Source organism: Lutra lutra, chromosome 7, assembly GCF_902655055.1.
Source record: "Lutra lutra chromosome 7, mLutLut1.2, whole genome shotgun sequence".
NCBI lineage: Eukaryota > Metazoa > Chordata > Mammalia > Carnivora > Mustelidae > Lutra > Lutra lutra.
In genome coordinates this window covers 29,065,449-29,081,585 of record NC_062284.1, presented here as the reverse complement: position 1 = coordinate 29,081,585, position 16,137 = coordinate 29,065,449, and the positions used below count along the sequence as shown (strand labels likewise).

Here is a 16,137-nt window from a genome sequence, read left to right as displayed (position 1 = left end):
TTTGAAGCCAGGCATTGACTTCTCCTCTCTAGCTATGAATGTCGGAGATGGCATTTTGTTTTACTATAAGACTGTTTCCTCTACATTGAAAATCTGGTTGTTTACCAGAAGCTAGATCTTCTGGATAACATACTGCAACTTCTACATCAACACTTGCTTCTTCGCCTTACACTTTTATGTTATGGAGATGGCTTCTTTTCTTAAACCTCATGAACCTGCCTCTGCTAGCTTCCAACTTTTCTTCTGCAGCTTCCTCACCTCTTAGCCTTCATAGAATTGAAAAGAGTTAAGGCTTTGCTCTGGATTAGTCCTTGGTTGAAGGCAAGGTTGTGGCTGGTTTGGTCTTTTTTCAGACCACTGAAGCTTTCTTCATATCAGAAATAAGATGATTCCACTTTCCACATTGGTGTGTTCACTGGAGTGGCACTTTTAATTTACTTCAAGAACGTTTCCTTCACATTCACATCTTGGCTAACCTGGTGTAAGAGGCCTAGCTTTCACCCTACCTCGGTTTTCAATATACCTCCTCAGTAAGCTTAATTATTTCTAGCTTTTGATTTTTTTAAAGGATTTAGTATTTTTTTATTTTAAAGAGAGAGAATGACGGGGGAGGGGCAGAGGGAGAGGAGAGGAAATCCTTAAGCAGACTCTCAACTGAACATGAAGCCCAATACAGGATTCAATCCCAGGACCCTGAGATCATGACCTGAGCCAAAATCAAGAGTCAGATGCTTAACTGACTAAGCCACCCAGGCACCCCTCTAGCTTTTGATTTACAATGAGAGCTGTGCAACTCTTCCTTTCACTTAGAGACCAGCTTAAGGTTATTAATTGGCCTAATTTCAATAGTGCTAGGTCTCAGGGAATAGGGGACCCAGGGAGAGGGAGAAAGAAAAGGGAATAGCTGGCCGGTGGGGCAGTCAGAACATATTTATCGATTAAGTTTGCTATCTTATATGGGTGTGGCTTGTGGTGCCCCCCAAAATTACAGCAGTAACATCACTGCTGAGATCACTATCACAGATCACCATACAAATGTAATAATAATGAAAAAGTTTGAAAAATTGCAAGAATAACTAAAACATGACACAGAGACACAAAGGGAGCAAATGCTGTTAGAAAAATGGCATCAATAGACTTGCTAGATGCAGTGTTGCCACAAACCTTCAGTTTATTTTTTTAAAAAATGAGAACACAGTATCTGCAAAATATAATTAATTGAGGTATGGCTGTATGGGGCTTAATCCAGAGGTTTCCTAAGCAAAGAGTTATATAAGCCATCCTTCTACATAGCCCCACAAGATCACTTTTTTCTTTTAAGATTTACTTATTTATTTTAGAGAGAGGAAGAGAGAGAGCACAAGCGCAGGGAAGGGCAGAAGAAGGAGAGAGAAACTTTAGCAGATTCCTCACTCAGCTCAGAGCCTGTCACGGGCCTTGATCTCTTGATCCTGAGATCAGGACCCCCAAGATTACATTTTTTGTTTTTTAAGTAATCTCCACATCCAACATGGGGCTGGAACTTACCACCTCAATACCAAGAGTTGCACACTCTGCTGACTGAGCCAGCCAGCCAGGCACCGCTCCACATTTCTTATCTTACTTATCTAGGGCATCTCCTTAAGGCTGAACCCTTAAAACACTGAAAGAAAGCATCTGAAAATCCTCTGTCTCCAGAACTTCCTTTGGCAGTGTATTGATCATCAGTGTAAAATGTTAAGGGGTGAGGGGCACCTGGCTGAGTCATTCAGTAGAGTATGCGATTCTTGATCTCGGGATTGTGAATTTGAACCCCATGTTGGGTGTGGAAGTTACTTAGAATAAAACCTTTAAAAAAAAATGCTAAGCAGTGAGTGTACTTAAAAGAGTGTCATTACTTTGCTGGCCTTAATGTTGTTAAGTATAGAATAATGACATCATAAACAGAAGCTTTAAAAAAAATCATTCTGAAGCATATATTGCCGTTAGTTCATTTACTCAATAAATAACTATTGAGGAACTTCTATGGGCCAGATGTTATTCTACACAATCCAAAGTTAATGATTTGAACCAAAGATTAAAGAATTGCACATTTTTAATTATCTGAATCTTTAAAACAAAAACAAAAACCAAAACCTGAGATTGACCGCTTTGAACATTTGAGCATTTGTTGTACTTTCTAAAAATATAATTACTACTATTTGAAAAGGAATCATATACTGTGTCCCTACCTTTTAACTTAGCTACATTTCATTTAAAAATAGTTTCCCATATACTAGAATTAGTTGGGGGAGTACAATATTCGAATTATATAGATAACTCACCCCCAAATAAATAATCTCTGTTCTTGGAGAGGTTTTCAAATTACATTCTATAAAAATTGAGTCTGTCAGCTGCTACACCACTGACATTCTTTAAAGTGGTCAGTGTATCTCTTTATTTGAGGGTATGCCCAAAGTGATCTTTGGAGGTCAGCTTCATTTTATCATTTGGCATGAAGTTGATGTCCCCTGGGGTTTGCCAGTTGGTGCTTCCAATTGACTGTGGTGGACCCTTCTTCCTAAGCTGCTGAGTCCTGCTGCAATGAGATGATACAGTGAGTGCTAGGTTTAGCCAGTGATGGCCCAGTCACTTGACAAGGCGGGTGCACGGTGGTATGTGACATCTATATTTATAAACCACCGTGCATATTTCCCAGTTTAGAGATGAATGTCTCTTCCTTTGTTCTCTCTTGTCCTGTTCTCATCTACATTACTTATCATGAGCCCTGGAAAAAAAAATTAGGGGTGAAATTACAATTTAAGGAAAAAAATATGTCCCATTTATTTGGGCTTTAATACGTTCATTCAGTAAACATTTGTCGAACACCAACTATCTCCTGGCACTGGAAAAAACAGTGCTATCTTCAAGGACTCTTGGCCTTTGGGAAAATCAGACATGGGCTGGACTTTTAGGAGCCCGTGTGCTAATTGCTATGATGCAGATATTTCAAGGTTTAATGAAAGCCTCTGCCCCAAAGTGTGTGGGAGAGGGTCAGTTAAATTTTGAGCAGAGTTTGAAAGAAGGGTGGTGGTTTGTCAGATTGGCAAGCAAGATTGGCAAGAACATCCCAGGTAGAGGGAAGAGTATGTATAAAGCCTAAAGCTAGGGAGATGAGGCTAGATCATAAATGGTATATAAACGTCATAGTGATATATGTAAAAGATACACCTATAGGAAATAGAGAGCTACTGAAGATTTTTGAATAAAAAGACATATCAGGATTTTTAAAAGATAGTTCTGGGAACAATTGAAAGCAGAGAGACCAACTAGGAGCCCATGACATTCCTGTCTTATGGGAATGAAGAGTTAATTATGCTCATTCGCATACTGCTCCTGTCCAAATGTGTCATCATTAAGTGCCCTTAATCCCTAGCACCCCAAGATTATAATGATTGTCAGGTCTTAAACAAACATTTGCTATGGTTTGTCCCTAGCGTGTCTTCAAAGGTAGTGCCTTTTAGCAGATCTCTGTAACAAGAGAGTTATTATTTTGAGTTTTTCAGTATGTGATTATCTTTAAAATGTTGATCTTGGGGTGCCTACATGGCTCAGTCAATTAAGCATCCAACACTTGATTTCAATTCAGGTCATGATCTCAGGGTCCTGGGATCAAGCCCTGTGTCCAGCTCTGCATTCAGCAGGGAGTCTGCTGGAGACTCTCTCTCCCTCTCCCTCTGCCCCTCCTGCTTGTGCTAGCTCTCTCTACCACCACCACCCCCACTGAAATAAATAAATAAATAAAATGCAGATATTTAGAAATAATATTTTTCTTATGTCCTTTCTACTTACCAAAGCAGTCTTGTAAGTCTTAATAGGCCTATATCAATCATTTTCCTTCTGAGGAGTTTTAAACCACCTTTGGCTTCTTCAAAGTGTCATTAAATTAGTCCTTTTTAATCCATCTTTCATCATTTGCTTTTAGAACATGACACGGCTTTTCTGTTAGTCTGAGGACATTTTTAGGTGGGGAGAGAGTAAAGAGATAGAGTAAGGAAGCTCAAAAAGAGGGAAAAGTAAGATTTGAATGTGGTTTAGACATATTTGTCCAAAAGAACTTTTTTAGTCTATAGCAAGGCAAGATTTAGAACACAATCTTATTTTTTTTTTTTCTGTTTAGAGAGCTGGTATGCCACAAAAATGTAGAGTATGTGATGTTATATCAGGACTGCTGAAAGCTGAGCTTAGTGTCTGGTCCCAGAGGCTTGAGAGGAATGTACAGGATTCAAAGTTTAAAATAAAAACAGCCAAGATACCAAGCTTTTAAAACACTGACCCTGATGATTGGAATTCAGTTAGGAGAACTTGTCTTTCTTGAGGAAAGAAATAAAAACACAAAACACTTTTAAACGTGGGAGAATGGCATGACCTATTTGCATGGGCTGTGCAGTGCTCATGGTTTCATCTTAACACGCCAATGTTTCTGATTCCCGTGTGGAAATCTCCATAGCTCCCAGGAGATCATATCCCGCCATTTGGGAAAAGAAGCCACTATTCTCTGTCTTTCCTTGCTGACTTGGCTGTCCATTTTCATTTTGGAATGATGAGCAACTCTTCTGACTCTCTGTCCTTCTGGCAGCCACTTACTGCACAATGGCTGCGTGTCTCACACGGTGCCAGGTACTGAGGAAGTGTAAAAAAAAATACATATGCATGTTATAAAAGGCTGAAAATGCTGTAATAGAACAAAAGCGCTAAGAGAGCACAGAGGAAGAAGAGATGGTTCCCAGTTTGGTTATGGGGAGTAGGGAGGCTTCTGTGGAGAAGGGCCAACTGAGCTGGGCTTATGACACAACACCTTCACTAGAGCAAAGAGGTAGAAATAAAAATATGGAGCATATGAAAAGAACAGGAAGCTAAGTGTTTGTGTGGGGATGTTGATGAGAAATGGTGGTAGATAAGACGGAGAGCCTTGACCAGCTTGCTGAGGAGTTTGGACTTTATTCTATAAGTGGAAGAAAGTGGCGTGATCAGCCCTCTTCTACCTCTGATAGGCACTAAGCAGCTGCGGACAGTGATAGACTTTGTCTCACTTGCCAGTTCTGAGGTAATTTTTTTGAACAAGCACTTTGGGAATCTGTTCCTTTTCCATGTCCATGATTATTTTTGTTTGCTCTAATTTGGAAGAGTGGGTGGACAGTGACATCCATAAAGCTTCTTCTAGGGACCACATTGGAAAGGCCAAGAATAAGCCTGTGTTTCTAGCTTTTTCATTTATACATTAACAGCTTCCTTCCTTTTTTCCTTCTCTCCTTCCATTCCCTTCAGCAAAACTCTTTGCTTGATCCTGAGTATACAAATGAGCCACAGTCGTAGGGAATCTCGACAGGGACACAGATCAAGGGTTGTCAGTAGTTGGAGAGAAATGTGGAGAGAAATGTTCACAACATACATATATGAGGTCCCGAGGAAAAAGAGGTCAGTCTTGGGGAAACCATTCCTGGAAGAGGGTTAGCCTGAGCAGAGAGAGAGAGAACGTGAAAAAGCAAAGAGTGCTAAAGACACTGCTGACAGGTTGGAAGCCCTGACTTCAGAGGCAAGATGAAATGCTATAAGAATAATGGGTACAGCCAGGGCGGGGTCATGAAAGGCTTGCTTTCCGTGCTCCAGCCAAGAAAATTCTATCCTCGGGATCAAGTCCAAATTCTCAAGGACATATTGTTTAAGTGGAGGACTGCCTTGATCAGTTCTGGTGTTTAAAAAAGAAGAAAAAATCTCTGTAATGACCATGTGGTGTGGGAGGCAAAGCTGGAGACAGTGATAACAGGCGACTGTCACAGTAGTAAAGCAAGGATGATAAGGTGCTGGCACAGCTCACTGCTTCTAACCTTCTCCATCACACTTCGTCTCTGAAAGGTCTGGATCAGCAAGTAGAAAATAAAGGTTTGTTATAAAGCCTATTTCTGTCATGTTGTAAATAAACTATGGTTCTGACTTCTCACATTAGCTGAGGCAAAACAGGGCTGGGGCAGCTTCGGGAAGGAAGCCTCGTCATCACAAGAAGAGTGCGAGTAATACCGAGCCCCTCCATCCTTGGTGATGGGAAGGACACAGAGGAATGGAAAGATGTGACTAGAAACTGAGTTTACAGTTGTTTCTAAGAATTAATTGTTGATTTTCTTTGTTGAGATATAATTTACATACCGTAAGATTCAGAGGGTACAATTCCATGAGCTTTAGTATATTCACAGAATTTTACAATCATCACCAGTATCTAATTCCAGAACATGTTTATCACCCTAAACAGCAGTCACTCTCCATCTCCATTCTCCCCATCCTCCAGCAACCACTAATCTACTTTCTCTTTCTAGGGATTTACATATTTCTGGATACTTCATGTAAGTGGGGTCATACGATATGTGACCTTTGTGACTGGCTTCTCTCAGAATAATATTTTCAAGGTTCATACAGGAGGTAGCATGTATCAGTACTTCATTTCCTTTTATGGCTGAATAATATTCTTTTTTTTTTTTTTATAACATTTTCTTTTCTTTTTTTTTTTTTTAAAGACTTTATTTATTTATTTGACAGAGAGAGATCACAAGTAGACGGAGAGGCAGGCAGAGAGAGAGAGAGAGGGAAGCAGGCTTCTTGCTGAGCAGAGAGCCCGATGTGGGACTCGATCCCAGGACCCTGAGATCATGACCTGAGCCGAAGGCAGCGGCTTAACCCACTGAGCCACCCAGGCGCCCTGAATAATATTCATTTATCCATTTATCAGCTGATGGACATATGGATTGTTTCTCTTTTTTAGCTGTTAGGAATGTTGCTGAGAACATTTGTGTACAAGTGGACATATGTTTTCATTTCTCTTGGATATGTATGCAGGACTGGTAATGCTGGATCATGTAGTAAACTTTATGTTTGACTTTTTGAGTAACTGCCAAACTGTTTTCCAAGGTGACTGTACCATTTTAGATTCCTAATAGCAATGTGTGAGGGTTTGAATTTCTCCATATCCTCACCAACACTTGTCCATCTTTTCGACGATAGCTAGCTTAGTGGAGGTGAAGTGGTGTCTCGTGGTTTGGGTTTGCATTTACCTAATGGGTAGTGATGTTGAGCGTCTTTCCATGTGCTTATTGGCCATTGGTATATCTTCTTTGGAGAAATGTCTATGCAAATCCTTTGCCCACTTACAATGGATTATTTATCTTTTTATTGTAAGTTACTTATAAATTCTGGATATAAGTCTCTTATCAAATATAAGACTTGCACATATTTTCTCCCATTCTGTGGGTTGTCTTTTCACTTTCTTAAAGTTGTACTTTGAAGCACAAAGTTTTTAATTTTTATGAATTTCAATTTATTTTTTATTTTTTTGCTTGTGCTTTTTGGTATCATTATCTACAAAATCATTGCCTAATCCAAGGTTGAAAATACTGATTCCTATGTTTTCTTCTAAGAGTTTTATGGTTTTAGTTCTTATGTTGAGATCTTTGCTATATTTTAGTTACTTCTTGTATAAAGTATAAGGTAGGAGTTCAGTTTCATTCTTTTGTATATGGATTATCTGGTTGTCCCAGCACCATTTGTTGGAAAAACTACTACTTCCCTGTTGAATTTTCTTGGCACCCTTGTTGGAAGTTGATTGACCATAAATATACAGGTTTATTTTTATAACTCAATTCTAGTCCATTCATCTATATTTCTATTCTTAGTACACACAATCTTTTATTTTTAATTGAAGTATGATTGATGTACAACTATTAGTTTTAGGTATACAACATAGCGATTCAACATTTATAGACATTACAAAATGCTTACCAAGATAAGTGTAGTTACCATCTGTCATCATAAAGTTATTACAGTATTATTGACTATATTCCTATGCTGTACTTTTCATCTCTGTGACTTTATTTTATAACAAAGTTTGTACTTCTTAATCCCTTTCACCCATCCCCCCAACACACAATACATACAATCTTGATTCCTATAGTTTTGAAGTAAGTTTCGAAATTGGGAAATGTGCGTTCTCCCACTTTGTTCTTCTTTTTCAAGATATTTTTTGGTTACTTTAGATTCATTGTATTTCCATATGAATTTTAGGGTTCTTTTGTCAATTCCTGCAAGAAAGCCAGCTGGGATTTTGATAGGGATTACATTAAATCTTCAGAACAATTTTGGAATTGTTTCCGTCTTAGCATATTAAGTCTCTAATCTGTGAACATAAGATGTCTTTACATTTATTTAGGTCTTTAATTTCTTTCAACATTGTTGGATAGTTTCCAGTGTATAAGTCTTGCCCTTTTTTTGTTAAATTTATTCCTAAATACTATATTGTTTTTGATGATATTGTAAATGGAATTGTTTTTTAATAATAATTTTTTGATTTTTCATTGCTAGTGTGTAGAAATACAGTTGTTTTATATAGAGCTTAGATCTTGCAACCTTGCTGAACCGGTATATTTGCTGTAATAAATTTTTGTGGATTCCTCAGGCTTTCCCATATACAAGATTATGTTATCTTTGGTTAGAGATGGTTTTACTTCTTTTCCAATCTGGATGTTTCTGTTTTTGTTTTTGTTTTTGTTTTCTTTTCTAATTGCCTTGTCCAGATCCTCCAGTGAAATATAAAATAGAAGTACAGGAATGGAAATCCTTTCCTTATTCTTGATCTTACTGGGGAAATAATGGGGTTTTTTACCAATAAAGATGATGTTCACTTTGGGGCTTTCATAGGTGCCCTTTATCAAGTTGAGGATGTTCTCTCCTTTCCCCAGTGTGTTCAGTATTTTATCTTGAAAAGGTGTTGAATTTTCTCAAATGCTTTTTCTCCATCTGTTAAAATGATCATGTAAGGTTTTGTCCCCTTTTATTCTGTTCGCATGGTGTGTTCCATTGACTGATTTTCAGATGTTAAAGCCAACCATTCATTCCTGGGACAAATCCAACTTTGTCATGGTGTATAATCCTTTTTATATGTTGCTAGATTCCATTTGCTAGTATTTTTAAAAGATATTTGTGTCTGTATTCATAAGGGATATTGGTCTCTAGTTTTCTTGTGATGCCTTTGTCTGATTTTGGCACGTAGGTAATAATGGTTTCATAGATTTCAAACTGGGAAGGGTTCCCTCACCTTCTATTTTTGGAAGAGTTTGTGCAGGGTTGATATTAGTTCTTCTTTATACATTGGTAGAGTTCATCAATACACCAGGTGCCTTAGACCTTTCTTTGTGGGAATATTTTAAATTACTAATTCGGTATCTTTTCTTGTTATAGGTACCTCTATAATTTTACAATTTATTCTCTTCCAGCTCTAATTTATACTTTTAGTCATTCAAGAAACATTTACTAATTTTCTAAAGATCTATTTATTTATTTGAGAGAGAGAGAGTATATGCACCAGTGGGGGAAGGGGCAGGGGGAGAGAGAGAGTATCTCAAGCAGACTCCCTGTGAGCATGGAGCCTGAGGCAAGGCTCAATCCCAGGACCCCTAGATCATGACCTGAGCCGAAATCAAGAGTTGGATGCTTAACTGACTGAGCCACCCGGGCACCCTAAGAAACACTGATTGAGCATCTTTTATATCCAGGCCCTGTCTTGACATAGAGGACACAATGATGTATCAAGCAAAGTCCTGGCCCTCTTAGCATTCTCATATTCTTTGTCTCTCTAATTCTTATGCTACACACACACACACACACACACACACACACACACACATTTTTTGTTGTTGTTGTTTATATGTATTATAGCTCTCTTCCTTGTAAAAAGTATTTATTTACCAAATGCCATTGGTGGAGAAAGGTGGTCCTTAGGTTTGCTATGTGTATTGTCATAGTTCTCTCCTCATTTCTAGGTGTTCTTGGAGAGAGTGGCATGAATAGGAAATGGAATATGTTGTTAGTGCAATCATAGTTTATATTGGTGCCCATCCTAGGCATTGCTACATGATTTTAATAAACCACCATCTTTATTTATTATCAGCCTCAGAACCATCTGGTGCCTTCTATTCTACCTGACCATCAGTCGGCCCATGCATTAGTTTCCTAGGGCTACTGTAATGAAGTACCATAACCTGGGTGCCTTAAAACAAGAGGAATTTATTCCCTCAGCAGTTTTGGAGGTAGGAGTCTGAAATCAAGGTGTTAATAAGGCCATGCTTTCTCTGAGGCTCTGGATTGAATCCTTCCTCACCTCTCGCTAGCATCTGGGGGTGGCCCTCAATTCCTGACATCCTTGGCTTGCAGCTGCATTATTGCATTCTCTGCCTCTTCACCACATGGTGTTTTCCCTTTTGTCTCTTTTTATATGACGTTTCCTCTTTTTATAAGAACACCAGTCATATTAGATTAAGGTACACCCTAATGACCTCATCTTAACTTGATTACCTCTGCAAAGACTATTTCTAAATAAGGTTATACTCACAGGCACCAGGGGTTGTGACTTCAACGTTTTGGAAGAGAGGACATAATTCATCCCATAACAGAGCATTATACTCTTTCTCAGTAGGCCTCATTTTAATAACTTTACTAATTATAATAACTTTTATAAAAGTTCCATGGCATATTTCTCTGCCTTTAAAAAACTAATGTCTCTCCCCATTATACAATAAGCCGAAAAGATGTCATTTTTCACAGGTGTATTTGTTTATACATTACCACATGTGTAGCTACCTTCTGTCACCATACATCACTGGTTTTTTTTGTTTGTTTGTTTTGTTTTTTTTAAACATTTTATTTATTTGAGAGAGAGAGAGAGACAGTGAGAGAGAGCATGAGCGAGGAGAAGGTCAGAGGGAGAAGCAGACTCCCCGTGGAGCTGGGAGCCCGATGCGGGACTCGATCCCAGGACTCCAGGATCATGACCTGAGCTGAAGGCAGTCGCTTAACCAACTGAGCCACCCAGGCACCCCCATACATCACTGTTTTAAGAGCTTTGGTTATATTCTTTTTGCCATGCCTTTGTTCCTCGACTTATTCCCACTTATCTCCCATTCCCCTTCACCCACTTTGCCGAGACCCCTACCTCTCTCCCCACTGGCATCCATTCATTTGTTCTCTATATGTATAGGTCTCATTCTGCCTTTTGTTTGCTTATTCATTTGGGTTTTTTGTTTGTTCGGGGAGGATTAGATTCCACTAATGAATGAAATTATATGTAATTTGTCTTTTTCAGTCTTATTTCACTTAGCCTAATACCTTTGTGTCCATTCCTGCTATCTCAAATGGCAAAACCTTATCCTTTTTTATGTTTAGTTTTCTTTGGTTAAATACCCAAGTGGAATTATTAGATCATATGGTATTTCTATTTTTAATTTTTTTGAGGAATCTCCATTCTGGTTCCCACAGTGGCTATACCAATTTACATTCCCACCAACAGTGCATGAGGGTTCCGTTTTGCCTACATCCTCAGGAACACTTTGTCATTTCTTGTCTTTTTTGTTTTATCCATTCTAACAGGTGTAAGGTAATACCTCATTGGGGTTTTGATTTGCATTGCCTTGATGATTAGTGATGTTGAGCATCTTTTCACGTCTCTGTTGGCCATCTGTATGTTTTCTTTATCTATTCAGGTACTCTGCTCATTTTTTAGTTAAATTGTTTGTTTTTTTTTGTTGTTGTTGAGTTGGATAAGTTCTTTATATATTTTGGATATTAATCCCTTAGAAGATATATCGTTTGCAAATATCTTCTCCCATTTGGTAGGTGGCCTTTTTGTTCAGTTGATGGTTTCCTGTGCTGTGCAAAAGATTTTTTTTTTTTTTTTAATTTTGATGTAGTCCCAGTATATTGTTTTTGCTTTTGTTGCCTTAGGAGATGTATCTAGAAAAAAATTACTATAGCTGATGTCAAAGAAATTACTGTCTGTTTTCTCTTCTAGGATTTCTGTGGTTTCAGGTCTCACATCTAGGTCTTTAATTCATTTTGAGTTTATTTTTATGTATGGTGTTAAAAGGTGGTTCAGTTTCATTCTTTTACAGACAGCTGTCCAGTTTTCCCAGCACCATTTACTGAAGAGACTATCTTTTTCCCATTGTATATTTTTGCCTCTTATGTCATAGATTAATCAATCATATAATTGTGGGTTTGATTCTGGGTTCTCTATTCTGTTCTGCTGATCTGTGTGTCTCTTTTTGTGTCAATACTATACTGTTTTGATTACCACAGCTTTTCAGTATAATTTGAAACCTGAAATTGTGGTACCTCCAACTTTGTTTTTCTTTCTCAAGATTTCTTTAGCTATTTGGTGTTTTCTGTGGTTCCATAAAAATTTTGGTATTATTTATTCTAGTTCTGTGAAAAATAGTGTTGATATTTTAATAGGGATTGTATTGAATCTGTAGATCCTTTTGGGTAATATAGACATTTTAACAATATCAATTCTTTCAGTCCATGAGCGTGGAATATCTTTCCATTTTCTTTCATCAGTGTCTATAGTTTTCAGAATACAAGTCTTTCACCTTTTTGGTTAACTTTATTCCTAAGTTTTTTGTTCAATTATAAATGGGACTATTAATTTCCTTTTCTGCTAACTTATTACTAGTATACAGAAGCACTACCAGATTCTGGGTATTAATTTTGTATCATGCAACTTTCATGAATTCATTTATTACTTGTTGTATTTTAGTGAAGTCTTTAAGGTTTTCTATGTATAGTATCATGTTGTCTGCAAATGGTGACAGTTTAACTTTTTACTAATATGGATGACTCATTTCTTTTTCTTGTCTGATTACTGTGGCTAGGATTTCCATTACTATGTTGAGTAAAGGTGGTGAGAGTGGACATCCTTATCTTGTCCCTGATCTTAGAGGAAAGGCTCTTAGTTTTTCACCACTGTGAATGTTGTTACCTACAGCTTTTTTATATATGGCCTTTATTATGTTGAAGTATGTTTCCTCTAACCCAACTTTGACAAGTGTTTTTATCATGAATGAATGTTGAGTTTTGGTAGATGCTTTTTCTGCATCTATTAACATAAAGCATATGATTTTTATCCTTTGTTTTGTTGATGTGGTATTTGTGATTGATTTGTGAATAGTGAACCATCCTTGTATCCCCAGAATAAGTCTCACTTGATCATGGTGAATAATCTTTTATTGTTCAATTCAGTTTGCTAATATTTTGTTGGGGATTTTTGCATCTATGTTTATCAGGGATATTGGCCTGTAGTTCTCTTTTTTTTTCGTGGTGTCCTTGTCTGCTGTTGGTATCAGGGTGATACTGGCCTCGTGTTTATTTGTATTATCATGTATTTGGAAGCCTTTCTGCTTTTTCTATTTTTTAGACTAGTTTGAGAAGAATAGGTATTATCGCTTCTTTAAATGTTTGATAGAATTCACCTGTGAACCCATCTAATCCTGGACTTTGTTTGTTGGGATTTTTTTTTTTATTACCTATTCAATTTCATTTTTTGTAGTTGATCTGTTCAGATTTTTATTTCTTCCTGATTCAGTTTTCAAAAATCATATGTTTCTAGGAATTTATTCATTTCTTCTAGGTTGCTTAATTTGTTGGCATATAACTTTTTGTAGTATTCTCTTATATTCCTTTGTATTTCTGTCGTGACAGTGTTACTTCTCTTTTGTTTCTGATTTTATTTGGGTTCTTTTTTTTTTTTTTCCATAATGAGTCTAGCTGAGGGTTTATCAGTTTTCTTTATCTTTTCAAAGAATCACCTCTTGGTTTCATGTTTTTTTCCTTTGTTTTTTAGTCTCTATGCCATTTATTTCTGCTCTGATCTTTATTATTTCCTTCCTTCTACCCCTTGGGTTTTGTTTGTTCTTCTTTTTCTAGTCCCTTTAGGTGTCAGGCTAGGTTTTTTTTTTTTTTTTTAATTCAAGCTATTTCTTGTTTCTTGAGGTAGACATTTATTCTCTATATTTCCCTCTTAGAACTGCTTTTGCTGCATCCCAAGGATTTTGGATTGTTGTGTTTTCATTTTCACACATCTGCATTTTATTTTCTTATAAGTGCAAGTGCTAGAAAGGAAGCAGAGTAATTGGTCCTATAACTAGGTCTTGTAAGAGATGTTCAAAAGTAGTATTGCTCAAATCACAGTTTATATACCCCCAAAAATAAAACAGAATGGTAAGAGTTTGTGAAGAATGTTTGGAACAGCAGTTGACTGTTCATATATATTTTTCTCCTTATCCCAATCGCAAGAATTTATACATAAACCAGTTTAAGACCAATGCTAGAATCCATCTCTGTGGTGAAATAAAATAACATGGTTTATGAAATCATATTCATATGTGTTGGATTGAAAATGACAGGTGCTAAATACAATACAGTGCAACTTTGGAACAAAGTTCAAAAAGCAGAATGGTATCTTCTGAGCATCAGTCTAGTGGTCCCATTGCTAGTTTCAATTGTTTCTTAAAATGCTTCCAAGTATTTTTCTTAATCCACAAATGCTTTCATCTCTACTCTGCCACAATGAAATTATTTGAGTATCTGTCACTCTTTCATATTCAGCACCCTTGGAGGCAGGAGTAGAGAATCTCAATTCTGTTTTTTTTTTGTTTTGTTTTTGTTTTTAAACAAAGCCCATTACCCTCTTCTCTGGCATGGAAATGATGAGACATTGTTCACATTTTTTTTTTTGCTCCCACCAACAAAGTCTTTGGTTGATTTTCTTCAACCATTTTAAATTAAGGCATTGACTTCTTATACTCTCATGACCACATCACTTGTTTATCCTTGAGTTTCAATTATGTAACAAGAATAAAAACTTAACTATTGTTTTTCTTTCTTTCTTTTAAAACAATACAGGGCAATCTAGAGCAGCCATGATACCACCCAAGCATCCACGGCAGCCTAAGGGAACTTTGGATGATGGCATTGTCTTCAGTGAGAAAACAGACCAAGAAGCACCTAGCGCTTCCCAACCTACGCCACCCCCACTGCCAAAGAAAATGATCATAAGAGCCAATACAGAGCCAATCCCCAAAGACCTCCAAAAATCCATGGAAACAAGTCTTTGTGTAATGGCTAATCCCACCTATGACATTGACCCCAACTGGGATGCCAGTAGTGCTGGCTCTTCCATCAGTTACGAACTCAAGGGACTAGACATTGAGTCTTATGACTCCTTGGAAAGACCTTTGCACAAGGAGAGACCTGTCCCCTCAGCAGCAAACAGTATCTCCAGCTTAACCACTCTCAGTATTAAGGATAGATTTTCCAACAGCATGGAGTCCCTGTCTAGCCGGCGTGGTCCCTCTTGCAGACAGGGACGAAGCATGCAGAAGCCACAGAGACAAGCACTTTATCGAGGACTTGAGAATCGGGAAGAAGTTGTGGGTAAAATCCGAAGCCTTCATACAGATGCCTTGAAAAAACTGGCTATAAAATGTGAAGACCTCTTCATGGCTGGACAGAAAGACCAGCTCCGTTTTGGGGTGGACAGCTGGTCAGACTTCAGGCTAACCAGCGACAAGCCATGCTGTGAGGCAGGTGATGCAGTTTACTATACAGCTTCATATGCAAAAGATCCACTTAATAACTATGCAGTCAAGGTAAGAAAATATTATAAATCTGATTTTAATCTTACCCAGCACACTGTTATTGGGATGGGTCTGTTCTTCTTTCCTGCATTCCTCCATTCAGCAAAAAGTTACTGATCATCTATCTACTTTACACCAGATATTATAGTAAGCTGTGACTGTTTTCAGAGGCTACTTGTACAAATACATGCCTTCCACTCTGTTTCTGTCTTTATTCTCTAACAAATAAGAGACCCTTGTCTGCCCCTATTCTAGGACTCTTCTGCTTCTTGAAGAAACATTTTTATAGAGAAAAATAACCAGTATTTGTTGATGTGCCAGGGACATTATTGGCGTTACATAATTTGATCTTTATATCAATTTTATGAGATTAAGATCTTTTTACCTATTTGACAGATGAGGAAACTAAAGCTCAGACAGGTGAGCTGATTTGCTTAGGGTCACACACCTAGCAATTAGGAGAGATGGGATTTAAACACAGATCTCTCTGATTCCATAGCCTGCACCTTATCCATTTTGTCACATATTAATTTCTTAACTGTATATTACTCATTCTAGACAAATTACTTCTTCAAGAAAGCTAAAACTCTTAACATCAAGAATTCTTGTCCAATTACATTCACTGTAAATAATGCATAATTTTCATGAATGTAATAAATAAAGCATG

The 16,137-nt window shown here is 37.5% G+C and overlaps 1 protein-coding gene across 13 annotated transcripts in view; it reads left to right on the top strand.

Moving 5' to 3' along the window:
• PEAK1 (pseudopodium enriched atypical kinase 1) overlaps positions 1-16,137 on the top strand; it is a 306,788-nt gene that overhangs the window by 263,712 nt on the left and 26,939 nt on the right. For all 13 annotated transcript variants that reach the window (XR_007128693.1, XM_047737419.1, XM_047737416.1 and 10 more), the window contains one exon: positions 14,737-15,482. Coding sequence is in view for 12 of the 13 variants with exons in the window: in XM_047737419.1 (XP_047593375.1) it covers positions 14,737-15,482 (746 nt within the window). In the remaining variant the exon portion in view is untranslated. The remainder of the gene's footprint in view (positions 1-14,736; positions 15,483-16,137) is intronic.